The sequence below is a fragment of the Cricetulus griseus genome, chromosome 4, assembly GCF_003668045.3.
Source record: "Cricetulus griseus strain 17A/GY chromosome 4, alternate assembly CriGri-PICRH-1.0, whole genome shotgun sequence".
Classification (NCBI taxonomy): domain Eukaryota; kingdom Metazoa; phylum Chordata; class Mammalia; order Rodentia; family Cricetidae; genus Cricetulus; species Cricetulus griseus.
In genome coordinates, this window is record NC_048597.1 from 72,474,732 (window position 1) to 72,498,603 (window position 23,872).

General features: G+C 44.0%; 1 protein-coding gene across 1 annotated transcript; it reads left to right on the forward strand.

Moving 5' to 3' along the window:
• The first annotated feature begins 8,221 nt into the window (after window positions 1-8,221).
• On the forward strand, window positions 8,222-13,516 carry Igll5 (immunoglobulin lambda like polypeptide 5). Its single transcript, XM_027413385.2, has 3 exons — window positions 8,222-8,397; window positions 11,904-12,019; window positions 13,197-13,516. Exons 1-3 carry the CDS (start codon window positions 8,222-8,224, stop codon window positions 13,514-13,516), a joined length of 612 nt encoding a protein of 203 aa, XP_027269186.1.
• Window positions 13,517-23,872: the final 10,356 nt, after the last annotated feature.

Genomic DNA, 23,872 nt, shown 5'->3' on the forward strand with positions numbered 1-23,872 from the left:
CTCTGCAAAGACAGGGATCAAGACGACTCCTGATGTCGTATGGAACCAGGCTGTGGAGGTGTAAGGACTGTGACCTATTCACACACCTTCCAAATTCAACAGGAAACAGAACCAAATGAATTGGACATGTTGCCAGTGACTCAAACATTCTGACCTGAGAAATATCCTGAGACCCTGGGGGGTGGTGTGTGGATCTGAGAAGCTCCTGGGGGGTCTTACTGAGTGGAACTTAGTTTGTTCAATTCCATGGACAAGCCATTGTGTTTATTTTGCTTTATTCTTTATTTTACATGCAGCTCCTACTTTTCTTACTTAGCCTGTACTAAGAGCTGGGCTGTGCTTTCCACATCCTCTGCTGTTATTAAGAAATAGGTTGTGGCTTGTGCATGCTAACAAGACCCTTGACCAAACTTCAGCTGAGTTTGTCTGGACCTTCTTCTCAACTATACTTCAACCCTGGCTCATAAAGACTATCAAACACTGACCTAGTTCCTAATATCGGGAGGCCCCATGTCTAAGAAGACCCAAGTTTTTCTTGAAGTATCTTCTGAAAACTGCAGAATGAATATACTCAGGTGAGGCCCCTGTTACAAGTCTCTACTGGAGAATAGAAGCCTAACTTCAAAAAGGCTCAGTTAGCATTTCTAGAGTGGGAATGGTAAGAACTGCAGATTTCTCACTATAAACCAATTGTTAGTAAAGAATACTATATGCAAATATGCCATTCCATACCAGGGACATGGACATCCATGGAGCCATGTACCATGGATGCCAAAGGACAACTCTTCTTTTTCCCATTTTGTGATTTAGTTTTCACTTCAACAATGATTTATTTATTTTTTATTATTCATATGTGTATGCCATATGAATGCTGGTGCTTGTGGAGGCCAGAAGAGGACTTGATGTGTGCTGAGAACCAAACTGGGATCCCATAGTAGCAAGTGCTTGTGATCACTGAGCCGTCTCTCTAGTCTCACTTTTTTTTCCATCTTTAAAAATTACATTATAGGGACTGGAGAGATGGCTCAGAGGTTAAGAACACTGACTGCTGTTCCAGAGTTCCCAGTAACCACATGGTGGCTCACAACTATCTATTATGAGATCTGGTGCCCTATTCTGGCCTGCAGGCAAATATGCAGACAGAACACTATATGTAATAAAAATAAATTTAATTATGTTTAGAAGCTGGGAGGTAGTGGCAGGCAGATCTCTGTGAATTCGAGGCCATCCTGGTCTACAGAGTGAATTTCAGGACAGCCAGGCTACACAGAGAAGCCCTGTCTCAACACACCTCCCCCAAATATTTTTTAGTGTAGAATACAATGTAATGGGTTTCATTCTGGCATTTTCATTCACTTGTGTCATTATACTTTATTATCACTTATTGTGCTCCCCACTACCCTGCCCCAGGCTTCCTGTCTCCTCACTGGCTGGTTTCCTGTCTTCCCCCAGACAACTTCCCCCTTTCCCACTTTCATGTCATGTGTATTCCATTATCTTGTCTGTCCCTGTAAGAACCTTCTCTTCTCTTGATCCTCTTTCTAGTTTCATGACCTATAAGCACAAACGCATATGTAATTTAGATCCAGGTTCTATGTGTGAGAGAAATTGTGGTATTTGTTCTTCTGAGTCAGGATTTTATTGCTAGCCTATTGATTTTTAGTTCCATCACATTTTCTGCAAATGTCATGATTTCATTTTTCTTTACAGCTTTGTAGAATTCCATTGTGTGTTCATGCCATCTTTTCTTTATTCAATCATCTATTGATGGTTTCTATACTAGTTAATTTCCTGGTTACTGTGAATAGTACATCAAAAAATGTGTCAAGGATCTGTAGTATGTTGACTTCAAGTCTCTCAGGTATATCCCCAAGAGTGGTACACAGTTGGCTCAAATGGTTTTCTATTTCCAGTGTTTTGAGGAATGTGTACACTGATTTAAATAATGATGGCACAAGTTTACATTCTTACCAGCTTGAATTAGGTTCCCCCGCCCCCATCTTTCTTGCAAGCATTTGCCGTCATTTGTTTTCTTTCTTTCTTTCCTTTCTTTCTTTCTTTCTTTCTTTCTTTCTTTCTTTCTTTCTTTCTTTCTTTCAGATTCATTTATTTATTATGTGTACAGTATTCGGCACCAAATCTCATTACAGATGGTTGTGAGCCACCATGTAGTTGCTGGGAATTGAACTCAGGACCTTTGGAAGAGCAGGCAGTGCTCTTAACTGCTAAGCCATCTCTCCAGCCCGTCATTTGTTTTCTTGATGATAGCCATTCTAATTAGAGTGAGGTGGAAACACAAAGCAGTTTTTGTTTCTTTTTGTTTGTGTGTGTGCATGTTTGTGCAAATGGGTGTGCACATACAAGTCATAGGTCATCCCTGGCTGTTGTTCCTCAGGTACCATATGCCTTATTTATTTATTTATTTATTTATTTATTTATTTATTTATTTATTTGGGAAGGTTCCTCACTGGGGCCTGGAGCTTGCAGTTCAGACCAGGAATGACTGTCTCACCAGGGTGTCCCCGTCTTCCTCTCCCCAGCAGTGGAATTATGTGTGCCACTGTACCATGTACCCAACTTTCTCTGTGGGTGCTGTAGACTGAACTCTGGTTCTCATGCACTTGGGGCAAACACTCTATTGAGTTGTCTCTCCAGTCCATAAGGCAGTTTTAACTTGTGTTTACATGGTGGTTAAGGATGTTGAACACTTCTTCAAATAATCTTACTTTTTGAGACAGTCTCATGTAGCTAAGGCTGACTTCAAACTCACTATGTAGCTGGCTTTGAACTCCTGATCCTCCTATCTCTGCTTCTCTGGGTTGTCAAACTTGTGCCACCACGCTGGGCTCCCTTTTTCAAGTAATTATAGGCCATTTGAGTTTCTCCTTCTGAAGTTATTTGTTCAGTTCATTAGCCCATTTGACTGGATCATTTGTGTTCTGTTGTTTATTTTTTGTAGTTTTTTATGTATCCTAGATATCTTTCTTGAATGTTTATTTTTAGGTCCTACATTAAAGTCTTTGATTCATTTTGAATTGATTTTTGTGTAGGGTGAGAGATGAGATCTAGTTTCATGCATATACACAGGGAAATGTGTTATTTTACTTTTTAAAATATTGTTTACTTTATGTGTATGCATGGTTTGCTTGCATATATGTATGCACACCTGGTGCCCAAGGAAGGTAAAGGAGGGTATCCAGTCCTCTGGAACTGGAGTTACAGACAGTTGAGTTGTCATGTGAGTGCTGGGAATGGAACCTAGGTCTCTGCAAGAGCAACAGGAGCTCTAAGCCACCGAGCCACAGCTCTAGCCCCACGAAAATTTATTTTTCTTAGAACTATTTCTTTTCTCAACAGTCAACATTGTATCTAATAATGCTCTTTTTTCCAGTATATGTTTTTGACATTTTATCTATCAGTATGAGCATATTTCTGTGTCCTTGACCTGGTGCCAAAGTCACCCATATTGGCATCCAAAGATTGCCATTGGCAAACACCTTCCTTTTGCAAGTAGAAATGGTTCTTCAGGCTTTCATTTGACTTTGATGTGTGAATATTGAATGGAGTCATCATAGGTCTTTTTTTGACATTATCCCTGCTTCTGTTTATGTCAGGACTAAAAAGTTGGTTGGCATTTGCAATTCTTTATTACCATTGAAGACTTTTTCACATTTCTTTTCTTTCTTTCTTTCTTTTTTTTTTCTTTTGGGTTTTTTGAGACAGGGTTTCTCTGTGGCTTTGGAGGCTCTCCTGGAACTAGCTCTTTTAGACCAGGCTGGTCTCCAACTCATGGAGATCTGCCTGCCTCTGCCTCCAGAGTGCTGGTATTAAAGGTGTGCACCACCAACACCCGGCTTCACATTTATTTTCAAATGCAGTAAATACATTTTCTAGATCTGAGTGGACAAGTGTGTTTGATGTTGGCTGCTGGCTTGCTGTATATTGACTTTATTATATTTAGGTATGTTCCTTGTATCCCTGATCTCTCCAAGATCTTTATCATGAAGGGGTGTTGGATTTTATTGAAGGCTTTTTCAGCATCTAATGAAATGATCATATGGCTTCTTTCTTTCTTTCTTTCTTTCTTTCTTTCTTTCTTTCTTTTTCCTTTTTTTTGTTTTTTTGTGACAGGGTCAGAAGCCCCACCTTAAACCTAGGCCACACTTGGGCCCATATAAAGCACATGGAAGAAGGAAGCTTTTGCTTTGTGCCTGTTTGACTTTGCTTTCCCTGACAAGCTCTTCTGTCCTGCTACAGGAGCATTCCTTCCCTGGTATTAGAGCCTGCTTCTTCAGGATTCGGTCGTATGCGGAAGAACAACTGAGACATCCAGCCTCATGGAACGAATAACTGTTGGGTTCTTGGGAGATGGGGATGGATGGACTAGCAGGACCACAGCCTGTGAGTCCCCCTAATAAAGCTCAGTTATATATAAATTCATCTTATCAGTTCTCTTCCTTTAGACAACCGTATGGGGAGTTTCTTTTCTGGTCCTGTCTTTTTAGTATTCTAGATGTTTCCTGTGTCTGTTTGTGTATGTTTCCACTTAATTTGGGGAGTTTTTCTTTTGTATTTCTGTTGAAGATCTGATCTATGCCATTGACTTTGTATTCTTCTTCTTCATCTATGCCTATAATCTGAAGATTTGGCCTTTTTGTGGTATCTTATAATTCCCGCATATTTCTTTCATGTGTTTAAAATATTTTTCATATTCTTTGCTTATGTGGTTTAATTCCTCTACTTTATCTTAAAATTCAGATATTCTGTCTTCTACTTGATCCCACTTATAAGGCTGTCCCCTGAGTTTTCTGATTGGGTTATTGAGTTTTCAATTCCATTTTTATTTCTCCTTGGGATATCAATATCTGTACCTCTTTATTTAAATAAGCTTTTGATTCTTGGATTATCTTCATCATTTTATTCACCTATGAACTTGTCTTTTCTTGGACATACCTTAGGTGCTTTTTGCTATCCCCTTTAAGTGCACTGAGGGTTTTTTCAATGTCTTCTTTAATCTCCTTGAATTCTTTGTTCAAGTTTATTATTGTTCTTTTCATTTCTGTGTGCTGAGGGTTATCTAAGGAATTCTCAATGGAGAACATTTCTATAGGACTAGTGAGTGGGTTTGGAGAGGGAGAGAACATATTATCTTGGCATTTCATATTGTTTGTTTTTTGTGATATGACCTAGGGATGTGGACTTCTGTTTTTGGTTTGATGTGGGTTCTAGCTTCAGGCTAGGCCAGTACAGGAGCTGCTGGTCATTCATGAATGTTTATCCCATTGACCTTCTGCCTAGGTCACTGCTAATCCTGCAAATGTTTACCCATGGTTCTAGCCAGCCTCTGCTGAGAGCAGGGGCATCGGCATTAGTGATTAGATTTGTCTTCTATCTGGAACTTAATCTTTCTGTGAGTCTCTCTACTGAGAGAGCTTTGACCACAACTAATGTCTCCTTATCAGTAATAACTGTCTGGACTGAGCTCTGTGAATCCCGAAGCCACTGAGTACCATCATGTTCAGGTGGGGAAGCTGTAGTGAATGTGAACACTTCCCACTCTCCCCAAGTTTCAAGACTAACACATGTGTAGTTAACCGTGGAGTCCTGGGAATCAGAAGCAGCACTGTATGGAGGCATACATTGTTTTCTGAAAGATTTTCTGTGGCTTTCCTCACATTTTCAAGACATTCATGACTCATAAAAGGCTTGGTGTTGCCGGGCGGTGATGGTGCAGGTCTTTAATCCCAGCACTCGGGAGGCAGAGGCAGGTGGATCTTTGTGAGTTCAAGACCAGCCTGGTCTACAAGTGCTAGTTCCAGGACAGCTTCCAAAGCCACAGAGAAACCCTGTCTAAAAAAAAAAGGCTTGATGTTTTTGGACTTAGGACCCTCTATTCATTACCAGCTTGGGCAGGAAGTGTGCCAGTACAAGCCCCTGCATTTCAGATTGAGTGAGCACTCCATGGACATCAGATGACATAGCTGATTTAAAGCATTTAACAGCATTCTCTAGAGGAACAAAATGGTGTGTGTGCATGTGTGCACAGGTGCAGAGAGATTTAGATTGCCAGGAATTGATTTCCACAGCTTGAAGATGGAAAGTTCAGAATCTGAAGGGGGCTGTCAGGCTGGAAGCCTAGGGAGGAGTTGCTGTTCATGTTCAAAGCCATCAGTCAGCCAAGTTTCCTCTTGTTCAGGAGAGTTCAATCTTTGTACTCCAGTAAGCTAAACGAAGCCACCCACATCATAAAAGGAAATCTATATTATTTGAAGCCACGATTTAAATATTAATTTCACCAAAATTATCCATGAAACATGAAATTAATGTTTGACTAAGTCCCTGGGCTCTTGTGGCCCAGCCAGGTAGATACAGAGGCTTCATCATCACGTTGATCTCCATACTTGCCAGTGACTGCTACACTATCATTCTCATATCCAATGAAGCCTTGAAATCTCTAGGCTTTGGAGAATGACTTATGCCCTCCAAAAAAAATCACAGAAACCACCTCAGAGAGGGTGCAGGCCAGGGATTCTGAAAGCCGGGAAGCTTTTAGAGCATCAACAAGTGTGATCTGGAAAAAGCAGTCTGTACCTGTTCTAAAATAATGGCCACAGGCAGCCTCTCTGTGGCCTTGAGTGGAGAGGTGGGCAGGAGCCAGAGGTAAGGAGTGTTTTTTGGTACCAAAGCAGGGTTGAATATCTGGATAGGAGACAGTCTTCTACCGAAGAGAGGAGAGTCAGGCATCTTGATTATTGAGCAAGAGGGCGGTCTGATGGCTATATCTGGATAACTGAAGGAAGTTGTGGTTTATGGCTACTTCTTGCCCAGAAGCCATGGAAGGATCAGGGCTCAGAGAACAGATGGGAAGGTCTGGAGATCTGGCATTGCTCCAAGTGGGAATTATGGGTTCTGAGTCCTGGGATGTGGAGTTTCTGGGGTGGAGCAATTTGATCAATGTCTCTTGGGTCTTTCCTTCAGTCTCTAAGATATAAGGAGCCCAAAGTAGGAGAGAGGCCATGTGCCTCAAGTGAGGAAAAAGCTAGACTGTACCAGGAGTCCCCTGCGCCTTACATCTGTTAGGGAGCTCATACTCTCTTGTCTGGTACCCTGTCTTTGTCTCAATGACCATGAGCTCTCCAAGACGTAGTGCTTGCCCCTCAGGGTCCACTGTCAGTTTTTGAGGGACACGGATCCAAGCAGAATCTCATGAGTTCATGGAGTATGATCCTCATGATTTCTGTGGGACAAGCAAGACTCCTGCTTGTTACAGAATCCCACAATGTGTGCATGGCCAAACGAATGCTCCCACAGCTGGAGAAGAAGCTCACGGGCTTACATACCACAGAAAGTCAACAGGTCAATGAAAATGGTGATGCGGATAGGCTTTACATGATCTAATTACACAGAAAAACAAATGAGAGTTTGTTATTTCATAATGCATACATAGGCTGTAGCCAATGAGCATGTAGTATACTCCTGTACAATTTTCATTTGCTTCCTCTGTTTTGTGTTGCTTTTTTTGCAACAGGATCTTGTTATATGTCCTAGGATGGCTTGAACACACCATCTTCCGGTTTCAGCAGACAGGTGCTACCATGAGTGGTTGATGTTTATCAGTTATACTTTAACAGATATGAAGTGTTATCTATAAAGATTTGGGGTGTCTGGGCTTGTGATATGAGGTTTACAGGTGCTTAACATGATGCATTAAACACCATTTTAATCACTATATCATGATTCCTGCGGCAAACCAGTGGATTTTGCTGAACTCAAACTTCTGCTTTCAGGGTACCTGTGACCCTGTACTAGCTACAACCATACACACCTCACATCTTGGCGTTAAACCCTCAGGGACTCTTGTTCCATTGGCAGGTGTTCAGCTGCTCTCCATAGCCCGTCTAAGCCCTGGGGACCTGCTCCACAGACCAGGGGCCTTGGGGACCTGGCTATCAGTCAGGCGGAGCCACCCAGAGCTCCAGGGACAGGATTAGACAGGCAGGTGTGAGCTTACAACCCAACCACAACAGGGTAGTTTGCAGATGTCCCTCTGGGAGAGACCTCCACAGATGAGGACCATGGGCACTAGAGGGTGCCTGCTACTGGTGGCTATACAAATTCATTTGTATTGGAATAGTTTCTGGCCATCAGAGGAAGAGAAAGCCTTTTTCCAGGAAACCTACACTGCAAGTGGGGCCAGAGTTGACTTGGAACTTGAGGGACAATGAAGCTCAGAACAGGACAGGCACGGGGCACCATCGACAGGCAGCGCAAAGTTCTCCTTCTGTTGCTGCTGTTGGGCCTAGTGGATGGTGTCCAGCATGCACGAAGGAGCAGAGCCATGGGCCCAGGAGCTTCAGTGGGGAGCAGCAGGTCTAGTCTGTGGACTCTGCCAGGCAGGTAAAGGCCTTGCTTTTGGGGGAATTTATGAGTGTGGGTCCATGGATTTCAGGCTGGAATGGGTGGCTGGGAAAGAAGGGGGCTGTTGAAGCCAGAGGTGTGAGAAGGAAGAATCTGCCTGAGAGAAGGGCTCTGGGCAAATGATGGTTAAACTCAGTTTAAACCTTGCTCATGCTAGGCCAGTTTTCTACCAATGAACCACTTCTTTAGCCCATCTCCTCCACCTTTTTTTTTTTTTTTTTTTTTTTTTTTTTTTTTTTTTTTTTTTTTGAGAAATGGTCTTGCTAGGTTTCCCAGGCTGATCTTAAGCTTTGTAGCCTAGGCAGGATTTGAACTTGGTCATCCTCCTTCTTAAACTCTCTGGAGTGGCTGGAATTAAGAACCATGGTCACAGGTCATTTTAGTGTGCCATGGTCTTAATTCATTTAGAATTAACTGTGTGTGTTCATCCTGGTCAAGTAGTTGCAGTTCTAGAAATTTATTCTTAGATAATTATCAAAACATCCATTAAATATCATGGAAGGGTCTTAGGGATAGGGGAGTAGAAACGGGCCATGGAGATAGCTCAGTCAAGAGGACCTTGCCCCTCAAACATGACTCTCAGCATGCATGCAAACAGTGGGAAGTAGGGCCATGCTTCTAATTCTAGCACAGGGAAGTTTGGGTGAGCCCTGGGGCTCCCTGGCCAGCTAGTCTAGCTGAATCAGTGGGCTCCAGGTTCTGTACAAGATCTTGTCTTAGAAGATAAGATGACCTGCTCGGAGCTGCTGCACCAGGGCTGTGCTCTGTAAGGGGAAGTGCTGTGTAGTTTTCATTCAGCCTGATTCACTGGATGTTCACTGGAGGAATAGCAAGTTATTTTCTTTTTTTAAAAATTAGGAATCTCAGTGTATATAACCTTTGAACTTGTCCTCTTTAGTTCAGTGTAAACACTTTTGCAATTTATCCAAGTTGTTTTTTAATCAATATTTTATTCTTTTATTACTGAGCAGGATCCCACTTTTTAAAAAATAATTTAACTTTATTTTATGTGCATTGGTGTGAAGGTATCAGATCTCCTGGAACTGGAGTTACAGACAGTTGTGAGCTGCCATGTGGGTGCTGGGGATTGAACCTGGGCCCTCTGGAAGAGTAGCCAGTGCTCTTAACTGCTGAGCCATCTCTCCAGCCTCCCCTTTTAAAAAAAGATTTATTTATTTATTATGCATACAGTGTTCTGTCTGCATGTATGCCTGCAGGACAGAAGAGGGCATCAGATCTCATTATAGATGGTTGTGACCTACCATGTAGTTGTTGCAATTTGAACTCAGGACCTCTAGAAGAATAGCCAGTGCTCTTAATCCCTAGCCATCTCTCCAGCCCCATGGATTCCACTTTTTATAATCATAGCTAAAGCAAAAAATTAATGAAACATTCAAAATATCTATTAAATCATAATGAATAAACATTAGAAATGATCAAGAAAATGGAAGAAAAGCAAAATTATAAATAATTGTTCATATAGGTTGAGCATACATAATCTGAATCTCCCCCTAAAATAAAACAAAATAAAATCTGAGAGAAAACGATGAGAGAGAGAGAGAGAGAGAGAGAGAGAGAGAGAGAGAGAGAGAGAGAGACAGACAGAGAAGAATAAAAAAGAAAGAAGAATTGTATCATGGAAGCTGCAGTGTGACCCAGTGAGTCATGCAGGAAACCCTTTGTCCATATATTTTTACTTGCAAGTGTTCATTGCAAAGAGTCACTGGTCTGTTTCGAGGCCTCTGATTTCTGCTACACTATCAATACTGGGCCCTCACTTGGATATCCTGTTGTTGCTCTGTGTCATGGTGCAGCTTTGGATCTGCAGGACATGACCCTTCTTGTGCTCCAGCAGATCACAGATGGGTGGATGTTGAGGTGGGTCAGCTCATAACCCTGGTTCTGGGCCTGGGTAGTTATAGGGTTGATCAGCCTGCCCATCCTCACGACCAGGTGGGCTCTCCCGCATTGTCCCAACCAGTTTACCCTTTGCAACAATGAGCAAGAGGGCTGGGCTGGTTCCCCTGCTTTCATTCCCTCAGGGTCAGCTCACCCACATCGACACCATCAGGGCCAGCTCTACTGTGGTGCTCAGGTGAGGTGCAGGGCCACTCTCCTGAGTGCTGCGTTTGGTGAGGGGCAGAGACAGCTCTTCTGCTCTTATGAACTCAGGGCCAGAGCTTCCAACTGCCACAGGTGGTAGGGAGTAAGGTAGGGGAGGGTGTCTCTCTCCTGCCCCCACCAGCATATGGCAGATGAGGGGCGGGGGGCAGCTATTCCACTCTCACACCCTCAGGGCCAGCTCACCTGTGCCACCACAAACAGGGTCAGCTCTACTGTGCTGCCTAGGTGAGGAGCAGGGCTTGCTTTCTCAAGTGTTGCAGCTCCTTCATCTGCTGTAGGTGGTGAGGGCTAAGAAGGGATGTCTCTACCTTGCCCACACTGCATGACAACTCTTATAAAGGAAAAACATTTAACTTGTGTGGCTTTCACTTTCAGAGGTTTGTTACATTATCATCATGGTTCCATATGGTGGCATGCACGCAGACATGGTGCTGGAGAAGTGGCTGAGTGGTCTTGCTCACTGGGCATGGCTTGAGAATATATGAGACTCAAAGCCCACCTCCTAGGTGACACTTCCTCCAATAAAACCACACCCATTCCAACAAGGCTACACCTCCTGTTAGTGGCATTCCCTTTGGTGGCCATTTTCTTTCAAAGTACCACAGTGAGGAAAGGGTTTATTTGGCTTACACTTCCATATTGCTGCTCATAATTGAAGGAATTCAGGACAGAAACTTAAACAGGGCAAGACCCTGGAGGCAGGAGCTGATGCAGAGGCTATGAATGGGTAGCGTTAAGTGGTTTGATCTCTATGGCTTTCTCAGTCTGCTTTCCTATGGAACCCAGCATCACCAAATGAGGGATTGCACCCTCTACAATGGCTGGACCCTCCCACATCAATCATTAATTAAGAAAATGCCTTACAGGTAGATCTTATGGAGGCCTTTTCTTAATTGAGGTTCCCTCCTTTCAGATAACTCTAGTTTCTTTGTCAAGTTGACATAAGAGTAGTCAGCACAGATGGATGCACACATGACTCAATAGAAAAAGTAGCTTGGAAGATCAGAGAAAGCCTCATGATAGAAATGAAAGAATTGGCATTTCTACAATAGAGTGTGCTTGGGTCCTGGGAGGAAGCTGGTTGGGATAGATCACAAGGAACTGGTATGGAAGAGATTCAGACACTGCAAAAAAACACACACACAGACATAGACACAGAACTTCCTGGTTCCACCACACCCACCTGAGAAGATACACCACCTAGGAATTTTCTGAGACTCTTCTAGGCCGGGTGTTGCTATCAACATTGAAAAATTCAGAGTTGGAAGAGGATAGCTGGACTTGTGGGATACTGGCTGTCCATACTTTCTGCCAATGCCATAGTTCATTTACTGTAGTCCTGTGCCTATCTTATCCAATAGGTTCCTGTTCCGGGCCATCCCACGGGAAACAGGCCCCAGATGCTGGCCTCATGGGTTTCTGTCTAAGCCCCAGTCATGGTATATCTTTGGTAGTGGGACCCAGGTCACAGTTCTAGGTAAGTGGCTCTCATGAGCTCATGATCCAACTGTTTCAGAAAAGTCTGTTTTCCCTGTAGGGGTTCTTTCCATCTTCCTTCCCTAGCCTTATAGGAAGGGCCCCAATACCTTCAGCTACTCTTCTGAGGCAGATGCTCAATGGGACTCAAAGGCTTAAAGGCCACAAGACCCAGCACCTGAACTGAGGCCCAGATGTGCATTCAGACTGAGAAGGCCACATAGTAGGGCCACATATATGGCTGGTGCCATGAATCCAGCCTTCAAAGCTCAGGTCACTCTGGGTAGAAAACCACGGAGGCTGAGAGGGGAATTGGGCTCAGCTAGGCTGCAGTTCTCTAACCTTCTGCTGGTCCATGAGGTCATGGAGACACAGAAAAGGCTCAAAGTGATAAGGTGACCTGGTTCTCCCAGGATGATTACTAGGAAAAAAATGGAGACTGTCTATTGTTCCTTCTCTCTCTCAGGCTTGGGGCCTGGTGGCTATCTTGGCTAGGTGTTTCACTTGTCCATCTTTCATAGATGTCCTTAGGCTTAGATGAGGAATGAAGGAGCAAATGTGACAAGTGAAATCAGGAGTCACCAGAGATTTCTGGGGTGGTTGGGGGGTTGCTATTATCATAGCCTGGGAGATGGAGCCCCTGGAACATAGCCAATGCAGCGTCTTATGATCAGGTAGCCACTGTGGGCAAACTGTCAGTTCTTGGTGGAGTTTCCAGGGTTTTCCCGGGTGGAACCTAGTCCTCGGTGAGATAACTGAATGGAGCCCCAGAGCCCCTAACCAGCAGGCACACCTTGAGATCAACTTCCCAGGACCAATCTTCTAGAACAAATGAGTGTTCCCATTCACAGAGGAGGCTGTGAGCATGGGAGAAATAATGGAGGCGGGGAGCTGGACTCTAGCTACTGGGGAGATGGGAGCACAGTTAGCCTTGGGCACAGTGGGGCAACTGAGGTTGCAAGGAGCTGAATCTGGGTCATATCACCTAATGAAGTGCCAGGCTGTCTGCTCTCTAGGGGACTTGAGGGGATAGAGAGGAAGAAGGAAGCAGGTCCCGGGATGGATCGATCACTCTGACGATATTCTGAGTGGTCACAAAGCTCCTGTTAAGACAAGGGTGCTTCCCTGTCACTTGGGCTCTCCTGTGACATCGGTCATCCCCTTCTTTATCTGCACAGGTCAGCCCAAGTCTGACCCTTTGGTCACCCTTTTCCTGCCTTCCCTGTATGATCTTCAGGCCAACAAGGCCACACTGGTGTGTCTGGTGAGCGAATTCTACCCAGGTACTTTGGTGGTGACCTGGAAGATAGATGGAATCCCTGTCACTCAGGGTGTAGAGACAACCCAACCCTCCAAACAGACCGACAACAAGTACGTGACTAGCAGCTACCTGACGCTGACATCTCACCAGTGGACACCTCACAGCAGATACAGCTGCCAGGTCATTCATGAAGGGAACACTGTGGAGAAGAGCGTGTCACCTGCTGAGTGTTCTTAGACTATGATCCCCAGTGAAGCCCCAGAGGCCTGAATCTGAACTGCCAGAAATGTCTTTTTATTTTTGTTTCACCACTTACCATCCCACTCCCTCTCCTGTGCCTAACACTCAATAAATATCTTGTTACCCATAGAGTCTGCTCTATCTCATTGGTTTCCATGTCATATGTCACTTGCATGCCCTACTACTTCAGAGTTAGGGAGTACTGGGACTTCGTGGGAAACTAACCCAGGGGAGAGTTTACAATCTGTGCATTATTTGGGAAATAGTGTTTTTGCTAAAATCCCTTCCTAGGGGAGACATCTACCCTTTCTCCTAAGGCCCCAGTGTTAAACCAAGGCATGATTCCACCAGTTCACTTTGGGGAACCAAAGTTTCTTTGTTCCCTTACAGAGCATAGGTGAGGTTATTTGCAGGGGTGTGGGTACCCCTCCCTCCTAACAGGCTTCACCTGAAAAACCTTACCCAGAAGAGACGAGTGCTCTTCCATTGCCCTCACCAATTAAGGTGGAATTGTGTTCAACAGGTTGTAGGGGAGAGTGAGATACTCAGGTGAGAATCTCACATCCTCTCCACCCTCCATTTGGGGTGTCAACCTTCAACAAGCCCAACTGGGATGATTTTTTTTTTTTGTAGTGGGAGCAGCTGAATGTCCCAAGACAGCAGTTGCTGGTGTTGGAGAACAGTTACTCACAAACAAGTGTGGTCATCAGGGTTTCCGTCCATCTGCCCTCTCCTTCGCCTTCTTTCTCCCTCTGTACAGCCTTTCTTTACTGCCTGCCTCCTTTCAGGAGGAACTATGGCCTCCTGAGATACTGTGCTTTTATTTCTACTCTAGTCTGAGGGGTTAAGGCTTAGAGACTTTTGGAAGTGGCTCAGGTCACATCTGAGTCAAGATAAAAGCTGGGATTGGAACATAATCAAAGACAACTTGTTTACATGGAGCCTATCTGCCCTGTCTGTTGCTGGTCCTACTGGTTGCAGGTTGGTTTATCCCCTCCCCTTTCCCTCACCAGTCTCAGTTCTGATTTAGGTCAAAGTTCAGATTAACTTTAGCCTGAGGTTACTGGAGTGGCCAGCAGTTGTGTGACTTTCGTGGGAGAGGTCACCAGAAAGCCTTCTCATCGTGAGTGGCAGTCTCATGAGAGCTGCATTCCTGGAGCTCCTGTTGTGACTCCCAGGCATGTTGGCTGGTTGGAAAGTCTCCTTTCCGCAGCAGCCAGTACAGTTTATAAGCCCATGGGAATCTTGTAAGCCTTGGGAGTTTTCAGAACTTCTGCAGACTTACGAATTGGTTTACTTCCTGAGGCTTGTAAGTTTTGTTTACTTCCTGCCTCTTTGAAAAAAAAATATAGGCTCATTTATTTTTATTTTATGTGTGTGACTGTGTTGCTTGTGTGTGTGAAATGTATACCACATTCATGCCTGGTGTCCCAGGAGTCCAGAAGGGTCAGTAGATCTCCTGGAACCGGTGTTCCAGGAGTGGGTGCTAGGAACTGAGCAGTGATTCTCTGCAAGAGCAAAACGTGCTCTTAAACACTGAGCACCTCTCTCTCCAGCCCCTGCTTTCTAAGTCTTCGGAAGCCCCCACTCTAGTAAACAGTGTTTCAATTTAGAGAAAATGTCTACACACTAGTTATAGGAAGGGTCATTGGCACTGGGGAAAGTGGCAGGTTCCAATTCCTCTCCTTTTTTACTGGACTAATTCACTCTCTGCTACATCTTAAGGTACACTGCCCATTTTGGCTTTGTTGGCCAGCTCCTGTATCCAGTTCCTTTGTGCTTTCTCAGATGGCTGACCTTTGAGGGCCCTCACCAACTTCTCCTTTGGCTCCTTTAACTGGTGTTTCCTGCCATCTGCCTTCCACCACTTGCTTTCCCAGGTGGTGAACTAGTTTATCTGTGCATGCTGTTGGATTCTGTCTTTGTTAGGGATTCTATTGCTGTGATAAAAAATTATGACTGAGGACAGGGTTTATTTCAGCTTACGGTGTGCAATCCATCATTCAGAGAAGTCATGGCATTGACTCAAGGTAGGAACTAATGCAGAGGACAAGGCTACTTACTGCCTTGCTCCTTATGTCTTACTCAGCCTCCTTTCTAATAGCACCCAGGACCACCTGCCCAGTGGTGGCACCATCCGTTGTACACCAATCATCAACCAAGAATATGCAGCATAGGCTTGTCCACAGACCAATCTGGTGGGGTCATTTTCTCAGTTGAGGCATCTCATTTCCAAATGACTCTAGCTGTGTGAAGTTGACATGAAACTAGCAAGTGTAATACAGCCCTTGTCAACTTGACACACAACTACATCCCTGCCAAACCGTAACCTTTTTGTTGTCCCTAAGATTTCATATTAATATCAATAACACAATATAAAATATTCCAATTTTTAAGGGTCCCACAGTTCTTAAAAATTTCAACACTTTAAAAGTTCAGTCTCTTTAAAATATCCAGTCTCTCTGGAAATTCCAAATATCTATAAAATTCCAAAGCCTCCTGTGAAATAAAAACAAACAAGTTAAATATTTTCTTACTCTAAGAGGGATGAAGCAGGCACTGTCACAATCAGATCAAAGCAAAACCAAAGTCAAGCATTGTGAAGCTCAACAGCAGGAGTTTAAGTTTCAAAGGACTTGCCAAGCGTCTCAGAGGCCCAGGCCTCTCCACTCCACAGACGTTGCTGATCTCAGTGGCTATCTCAAGGTACTGGCATCTCCAAAGTGCTGCAGTCTCCTGCTGCGATTGGGCTTCACTTTGACCCCCATCTTCAGGGACTCTGATCCTGCTACATGATGTCAAGTGTAAGCTTCTCTCCAGCATCCTTCAGTTCTGATGCTTCTACTTTAGGCTACGCATTTACCAAAGGCCATCCCCATTTTTCATGGTGCCAAGACTTAGCAAATCTCCATGACTCCTTCATGTCTCAACAACCAGTACTGCCTAGAAAACGCTTACACATTACCAAGTTTGGCTGCTACCACAAGATACAGCTATGACCCTGCCTAGATCACAGCTTCTGTGTGCTACCCCAAGGAAACACTTCCCAGAAGATTCTGGGTCATCAATACTGGTCTCTTCTTTTTTAAATATATTCTTCTCTCATAAAATATATCCTGACGGCAGCCTCCCCTCCATCCATTCCTCCCAGTCCTCTATCCCCCATACCCCCAGATCCACTGCTCCTCCATTTCCCTTCAGAAAAGAGCAGGCCTCCCACAGATACCAACTGAACATGGCATAACAAGGTGCAATAAGACTAGTCACAAATCCTCATATCAAAACTGGACAAAGCAGCCCAGTAGGAGGAAAAGGGTCCCAAGAACAGGCAAAAGCGTCAGAGACACTCCCGCTCCCTCTGTTAGGAGTCCTTCAAAACCCCAAGCTAAACAACCATAACATGTATATAGAGGACCCAGCACAGACCCTTGCAGCCTCTGTGATTTCTGCTTCAGTCTCTGTGAGCCCCTATGGGCCCTGTTTAGTTGATTCTGTGGTCTGTGTTCGCCTGGTGTTCTTGACTACTCTGGCTCCTATAATGCTTCCTCCCCCTCTTTCACTGGGTTCCCTGAGCTCTGCCTTATGTATGCTTGGCTATGGGTTGTTGTCTCTGCTCCCATAAGCTGCCAGAAGAAGGCTTTGTGATGATAACTGGGCTAGGCATGGATCTATAAGTATAGCAGAATATCATGAGAAATCCTTTCATTGCCTTTTTTGTTTGGTTCTGCCCTAAGTCTCTGAGCCACCCAGCTCAGAACCCAGATGGTTCCAGGCCATCCAGGCAGTGTTGAGCATGGTCTCTCTCATGGCTTGGGTCTCAAGTTAGACCAGTCATTGGGTGGCCACTCCCACAAGTTCTGAGCTATCATTGCCCAGCACATCTTGTAAGCGGGATAGATGATAGGTTGAGGCTTCTGTGGCTAGGTCGGTGTCCTCATCCCACCACTGGAAGTTGCCTGGTTATAGAAGATGCATAGTTTAGGCTCCAAAACCCCCAATTGCCAGGAGTCATTGCTAGGGCCATCCTCATAGAATCTTGAGTTTCTACTGCACTAGGTTTCCACGTTGCTCCCCAATGCTTCCCTCCCCCCCATTTCAGCCATCTCTCCCCATACTCTCTTTCCATCTCACTCACCTGCTCCTTCCTGCTCCCATCCCTATCTGCTCCCAGTCCACCTGCAAAATCTATCCTATTTCTCAGGGAGGTCTATGTATTCCCTCAGAGCCCTCCTTGTTACTGACCTTATCTAGGTCTGTGGGTTGTAGTGTGATTATCTGTTACTTAACAGCTAATATTCACTTATGAGTGAGTGCATGTCATGTTTGTCTCTCTGGATCTGGGTTACCTTACTCAGGATGATTTTTTTTTCTTGTTCTATCCATTTGCCTTCAAAGTTCATGAAGTCATTTTTTTTAAAGCTTTATTTATTATGTATACAGTGTTTGGCCTGCATGTAGAAGAGGGCACCAGATCTCATTACAGATGGTTGTGAGCCACCATGTGGTTGCTGGGAATTGAACTCAGGACCTCTGGAGGAGCAGCCAGCGCTCTTAACCTCTGAGCCATCTCTTCAGCCCTGAAGTAATTTTTAACATCTGAATAATACTCCATTGTGTAAATGTACCACACTTTCTTTTATTTAATTAAAAAATTATTTTTCATTTTACATACCAAACCCAGTTCCCCCTCCCTCCCTTTCTCCCACCCCTCTCCCTTTTCACCCCCATCCACTCCTCAGAGGGGTTAAGGCCTTCCTTGGGTAGTCAACAAAGTCTGGCATACCAAGTTGAGGCAGGACCATATCAAGGCTGAGCAAGGTATCCCACTAGAGGAAGTGGGCTCCCAAAAGCCAGTTCATGCTCCTGGGATAGGTCCTGTTGCCATTGCCAGGGCCCCTCCAACAGATCAAGTCACATAATTGTCACCCACATTCAGAGGGTCTAGTTTGGTCCCATGCAGGTTCCTCAGCTGTCAGTTCATAGTCCGTGAGCTACCACCAGCTCAGGTCAGCTGTCTCTGTGGTTTCCCTCATCATGCTCTTGACCTTCCTTGTTCATGATCTTTCCTCCCTCTCTTCAACTGAACTCCAGGAGCTCAGCCCATTGGGCCACTGCATCTGCTTCCATCAGTTACTGGTGTGGATTCTATGGTGACAATTGGGGTAGTCACCAATCTGTTTAAAGGAGAAGTTCCATTCAGACACCCTCTCCTCTATTGCTAGGAGTCTTAGCTGGGATCATCCTTGTGGATTCCTGAGAATTTCTCTAGTGTCAGGTTTCTTCCTAACTCCATGCTGTCTCCCTCTATCAAGATATCTCTTTCATTGCTTTCCTGCTCTGTTCTTCCCTAAATTGGGTCTTCTTGATCCCTCATGTTCTCATCCCCCATCCCCTCCCTTCCATCCCCTCCAAGTTTACCCAGAGATCTTAACTATTTTCCACTCCTGGGCCCTCCGTGTGTGTCCCTTTTTTACCTAGCTTCTCTGTAGCTGTGGATTGTAAACTTGTTATCCTGTTCTCTACATCTAATTTCCACTTATGAGTGATTACATACCATGTTTGTCTTTCTGGGTCTGGGCTACCTCACTCAGGATGGATTTTACTACTAATTCCATTCATTTGCCTGCAAATTTCATGATGTCATTTTTTAACCTCTGAGTAATTGTGTAAATGCATCACATTTTCCTCATTCATTTTTTGGTTGATGGGCATCTAGGTTGTTTCCAGGTTTTGGCTATTACAAATAATGCAGCTACGAACATAGTTGAGCAATGTCCTTGTGGTATGAGTGTGCATCCTTTGAATGTATGCCCAAGAGTTGTATTGCTGGGTCTTGAGGTAGATTGATTCCCAATTTTCTGAGAAACTGCCATACTGATTTCTCAAGTGGCTGTGCAAGTTTGCACTCCCACCAGCAATGGAGGAGGAGGCCAGCCTGGTCTCCAGAGTGAGTTTCAGGCTAGGCTCCAAAGCTACACAGAAAAACCCTGTCTCGAAAAAAAAAATCTCTAATTTTGGTATGTGGTACTTATCCAGAAAATTGTCCATTTCTTTTATATTTTTCAATTTTGTCGAGTACAGGGTTTTGAAATATGACCTAATGATTCTCTGGATTTTCTCAGTGTCTGTTGTTATGTCCTTCTTTTCATTTCTGATTTTGTTAGTTTAGATATTCTCTCTGCCTTTTGGTTAGTTTAGATAAGGTTTTGCTTATCTTGTTGATTTTCTCAAAAAAAAAAAACCCAAAACAAACAAAAAAACTGTTTGTTTCATTGATTCTTTGTGTTTTTCTCTTTGTTTCTATTTTACTGATTTCAACCCTCAGTTTGATTGTTTCCTGTGATCTACTGCTTCTTCATGAGCTTGCTTCTTTTTTTTTTCCTAGGGCTTTCAGGTGTGCTGTTAAGTCACCAGTGTGAGACTTCTCCACATTCTTTATGTAGGCACTTAATGCTATGAACTTCCCTCTTGGTAGTGCTTCCATAGTGTCCTTAAGTTTTGATATGTTGTGCATTCATTTTCATTGAGTTCTAGGAAGACTTAAGTTTCTTTATTTCTTGACCCAGTGATGATTCAGTTGAGCATTATTTAGTTCCCAGGAGTTTGTATACTTTCTGTAATTTGTGTCGTTGTTGTATTCCAACTTTAAGCTATGGTGGTCTGAGAAGTTATAATGGGTTATTCCATTTTTTTTTTTTGTATCTTTTGAGATTTGCTTCATGACCAAGTATGTGGTCATTTTTAGATAAGGTTCCATGGGTGCTGAGAAGAAGCTATATTCTTTTGTGTTTGGTTTGAATGGTCTATAGATGCCTGTTAAGTCCATCTGAGTCATAATATGTTAGTTCCCTTATTTCTCTGTTAGGTTTTTGTCTAGGAGACTTGTCCAGTGGTGAGAGTGGAATGTTGAAGTCTCCCACTATTAGTGTGTGGGGTTTGATATGTGATATAAGCTTTAGTAGTATTTCTTTAACAAATGTGGGTGCCTTTGTATTTGGGGCATAGATATTCAGAATTGAGACTGAAAGACCCCCGCCCTTAGCTTTCTCTTTTAAGTTTCCCCGCGTGCAGCTGGCGGAGCGTGCAGCTGGCGGAGGGCGTGGGGAATACATCCTCCCCTGCACCCCCCGACCCTTGATCCCCACAGCTGCCGGCACTTCCCCGCCGCCGCGCAAGGCCGGCCCCGGCCCCGGCCCCTGCCGGATCGCTCCGTCCCAAGGTCAGCCATCTGGACCGGCAAAAGATAAAGGCCATTTCGCCTGACTATTACGGTGCCTTTTTCCCCTATAAAAGGACTCCCCTTCCGGGGCTCAGGGCTTAGCCTAACAAAAAGCTAAGTCCCCGGGTGCCCGGCGCCATCAATAAATCCTCTTGTTCTTGCATCCAGAGTTCGTGGTTTCGCTGATTCCTGGGTGCGGGTCTCTTCTGAGGTCTTTCATTTGGGGGCTCGGTCCGGGATTGAGACCCGCCCAGGGACCACCGACCCACGTCTGGGAGGTAAGCGTTGTGCGGATCCGCTGTCTTGTCTCGTCTTGTGTCTTGTCTGTCTGAATCCGTCTTATGAACTGCGCCTGCGTTTGCAGTACCCAGCTGAGTACATTCGTATTCGTATTTGGCGGCTCGGAGGAGGAACTCCCGGCCGCGGCTCCAGGAGACGTCCTGGCAGCGTTGGAGCCTCAGTGAGTTCATTTGTTTTCTGGCTAGGGTAGATGCCTTAGCGCTTGGAGCCCCAGTGGGCTCATTTGTTTTCTGGAGTTTTACTTTCGACTCTGTCGAAACTGCGCTGCGAAAGCCTGTTCTGTGTTGTTCGGTCTTTGTTTTGTAGTTGATGTGCATAAACGCAAATGGATTACTCTTTGTTCCTCAGAATGGCCAGCCTTTGACGTGGGCTGGCCGCGGGATGATACCTTTAACCCCCAAACTATATTTCAGGTAAAAGACACCCCAAGGGCCCCCCTTCCTTTCCCCCTCTAACCGCCCGCCGCCGCCCCCGCCCCCGCCAGAGGCAGAAGCGGCCGCCGCCGACTAGGTCCCCTTAACCTCGGAGGAGAAACAGCTGCCCAATAAAATTGATGCAGCTTGCCCTCTTAAAAGACCTGAATGGGATTTTACCACTGAAGCAGGTAGGACGTCTCTATCACCGGGTGTTCGCAGCGGGTCTGGGGGGGGGCAGGACACCGACCCACCAATTTGGCCCAGGTGAAGCAGATGATGCAGAGGGCGGAGGAATCACCTGCCGCTTTTCTAGAGAGACTAAAAGAAATATATAGGATGTATACTCCCTATGATCCGGAAGATCCAGGGCAGGCCACCAGCGACCTGGACAGGGATCAATGTGCTTTTTGCTATACTTCATGAAAAGGGGACTTTGACAAAATTTTTATGTTGACTGAAAAATGAGAAAAAAATGTAGGAAACTTAAATAATAAAAAGGAAATTTGTCTAGGAATGTCTAAGAGAGTCAGAGAAATGAACTAAAAGGTTATAGAAAATTAAAGCAAGCAAGTCATAGCAGAGAAGATTGTTACAGAAAGTTATGGAGGGTCAAAGCAAGTTGTAAAAGGTCAGAGGAAAGTTGTTAAAAGTCAGAAAAAAGGTTATTATAAGTCAGAGAAAAATGTAAACTGTGCTATGGTTTCTCATGTCTAAAATTTTAACCATATTAAGCTAATTCTGTTTTATATATACTTGTTTTAAAATGTTCATATGACTTGACTGGTCGCCATTTTGCTAAAATTAAAAAAGGAATACTTAAACCGCCATCTTGACTAAAGATGACCGCATGGAAATTAGAGGTACCATCTTAGAAACAAGTTTTTCAATTGAGATTTACAATGTTAATGCTTCTATATATTACAGAAAGACCTTAAGGGAATTTAAATTTCTTTTTAAAACCAGTTTTTTTTAATGTTTGTTTTTATTAATATTTATACTTAAAGAGCTTCAATTTAAAATTATTTTTGAGCAAAGCCTGACAATGTAAAGTTTTTGTTTTATGAAAGATGCTGATCTATTATAAGATATTACAGTTTATATTTTAGAAATAAGTTTAGGATGTTGATAACACACACCTTTAAGCTCAGGATGTTGGTAGCACACACCTTAAGTTTAGAACATTGGTGACACATGCCTTTTATCCCACCACTCGGGAATAAGAGGCAGATAGATCTTTATGAGTTCAAGGCCTGTCTGGTCCGGCAGATCGAATTCCAGGACAGGCTCCAAAGTCACAGAAAAACCCTGCCTAAGAAAGAAGTTAAGCTACTGTTTAAGGAATATAAGGTAGCTCTATGCAGTTTTAAGTTCAGCTGTGCTGTTTCAAACATCTTACTAAGTTAAAACCAGTTACAGTCAGACTAAAAATTATTTACAGAAATAAGACCTTACCTAGCCACCTGTATACTTAATGTATGCTTAAGGCAAGTAATTAAAACAGACAAACAGACCTCTAATGCTTCAGAGATCTTCAGAATATGGCATTTAAATTGTTATCTTTAAAGTTTATAATGTCAGACAGACTGCCAGATCCTGACAATGACCCGAAGATTACAGGCACCTCAGTTCCTGCACCTGGACCAATGAGCAGATGCTCAGATATGAAACCTGCCGCCTGCCAGAACCTGGCCGAGACTGTGGACAAAGCTGCTGGGCACTGGAAAATTGATTGTACCCCTTTGCCTAGACAAAACAAGGTCAGTCTTTTCCATGTCCCTCTTCCACAGAGAGAAAATAAAACCTCTCACAGTATAGGCCTGGCGAAGATTGTTGTTCTTTGAGACAGCTGCCTCCAACGATAATGGAGAAACTTGGGTTTGGCTAACTGCACATGGACTTGCTTCTAACTGGCTTCTGTCAATTTTTAGTAGATTCGGATAAAATATACCCTTCTCAGATCTCTGAAATATTACTGGTTGTCAGCTTGACAGCATCAGACAGTCAGATCCACTATAGACTAGTCAGTATGTTAGCTGATAAAATAATGACTATCTACTGTTCAGGCACAAGCTCAAGGTTTTTAAGTTTATTTTGGTTGTCATCTAAGTACAAACTTAAAGGGCTTTTCATCAGGCCAAAGGCACCTCTGTCCAATCCATACCTGGCTCTCTGGACAGAAGAAAAATGTACATGCTTATAGCCCAAATCTGTAGTTTTTGCTAGGACTCAAAGTTATAAATATGTTCTTGCTGTTTGAACAGATATCCAGATATCTGCTTTTTCTGCACTGTGGGCTTCTATAAATAAGTTTTAACCTCTGTTCCTAGTTTAAATATGTCTTAAACAGGTTTCTGCTTCTGACAGACATCTGAGTATCAGTTGCAGACTACCCGCTGTTCCAAGTAGACTGCGAGCCTT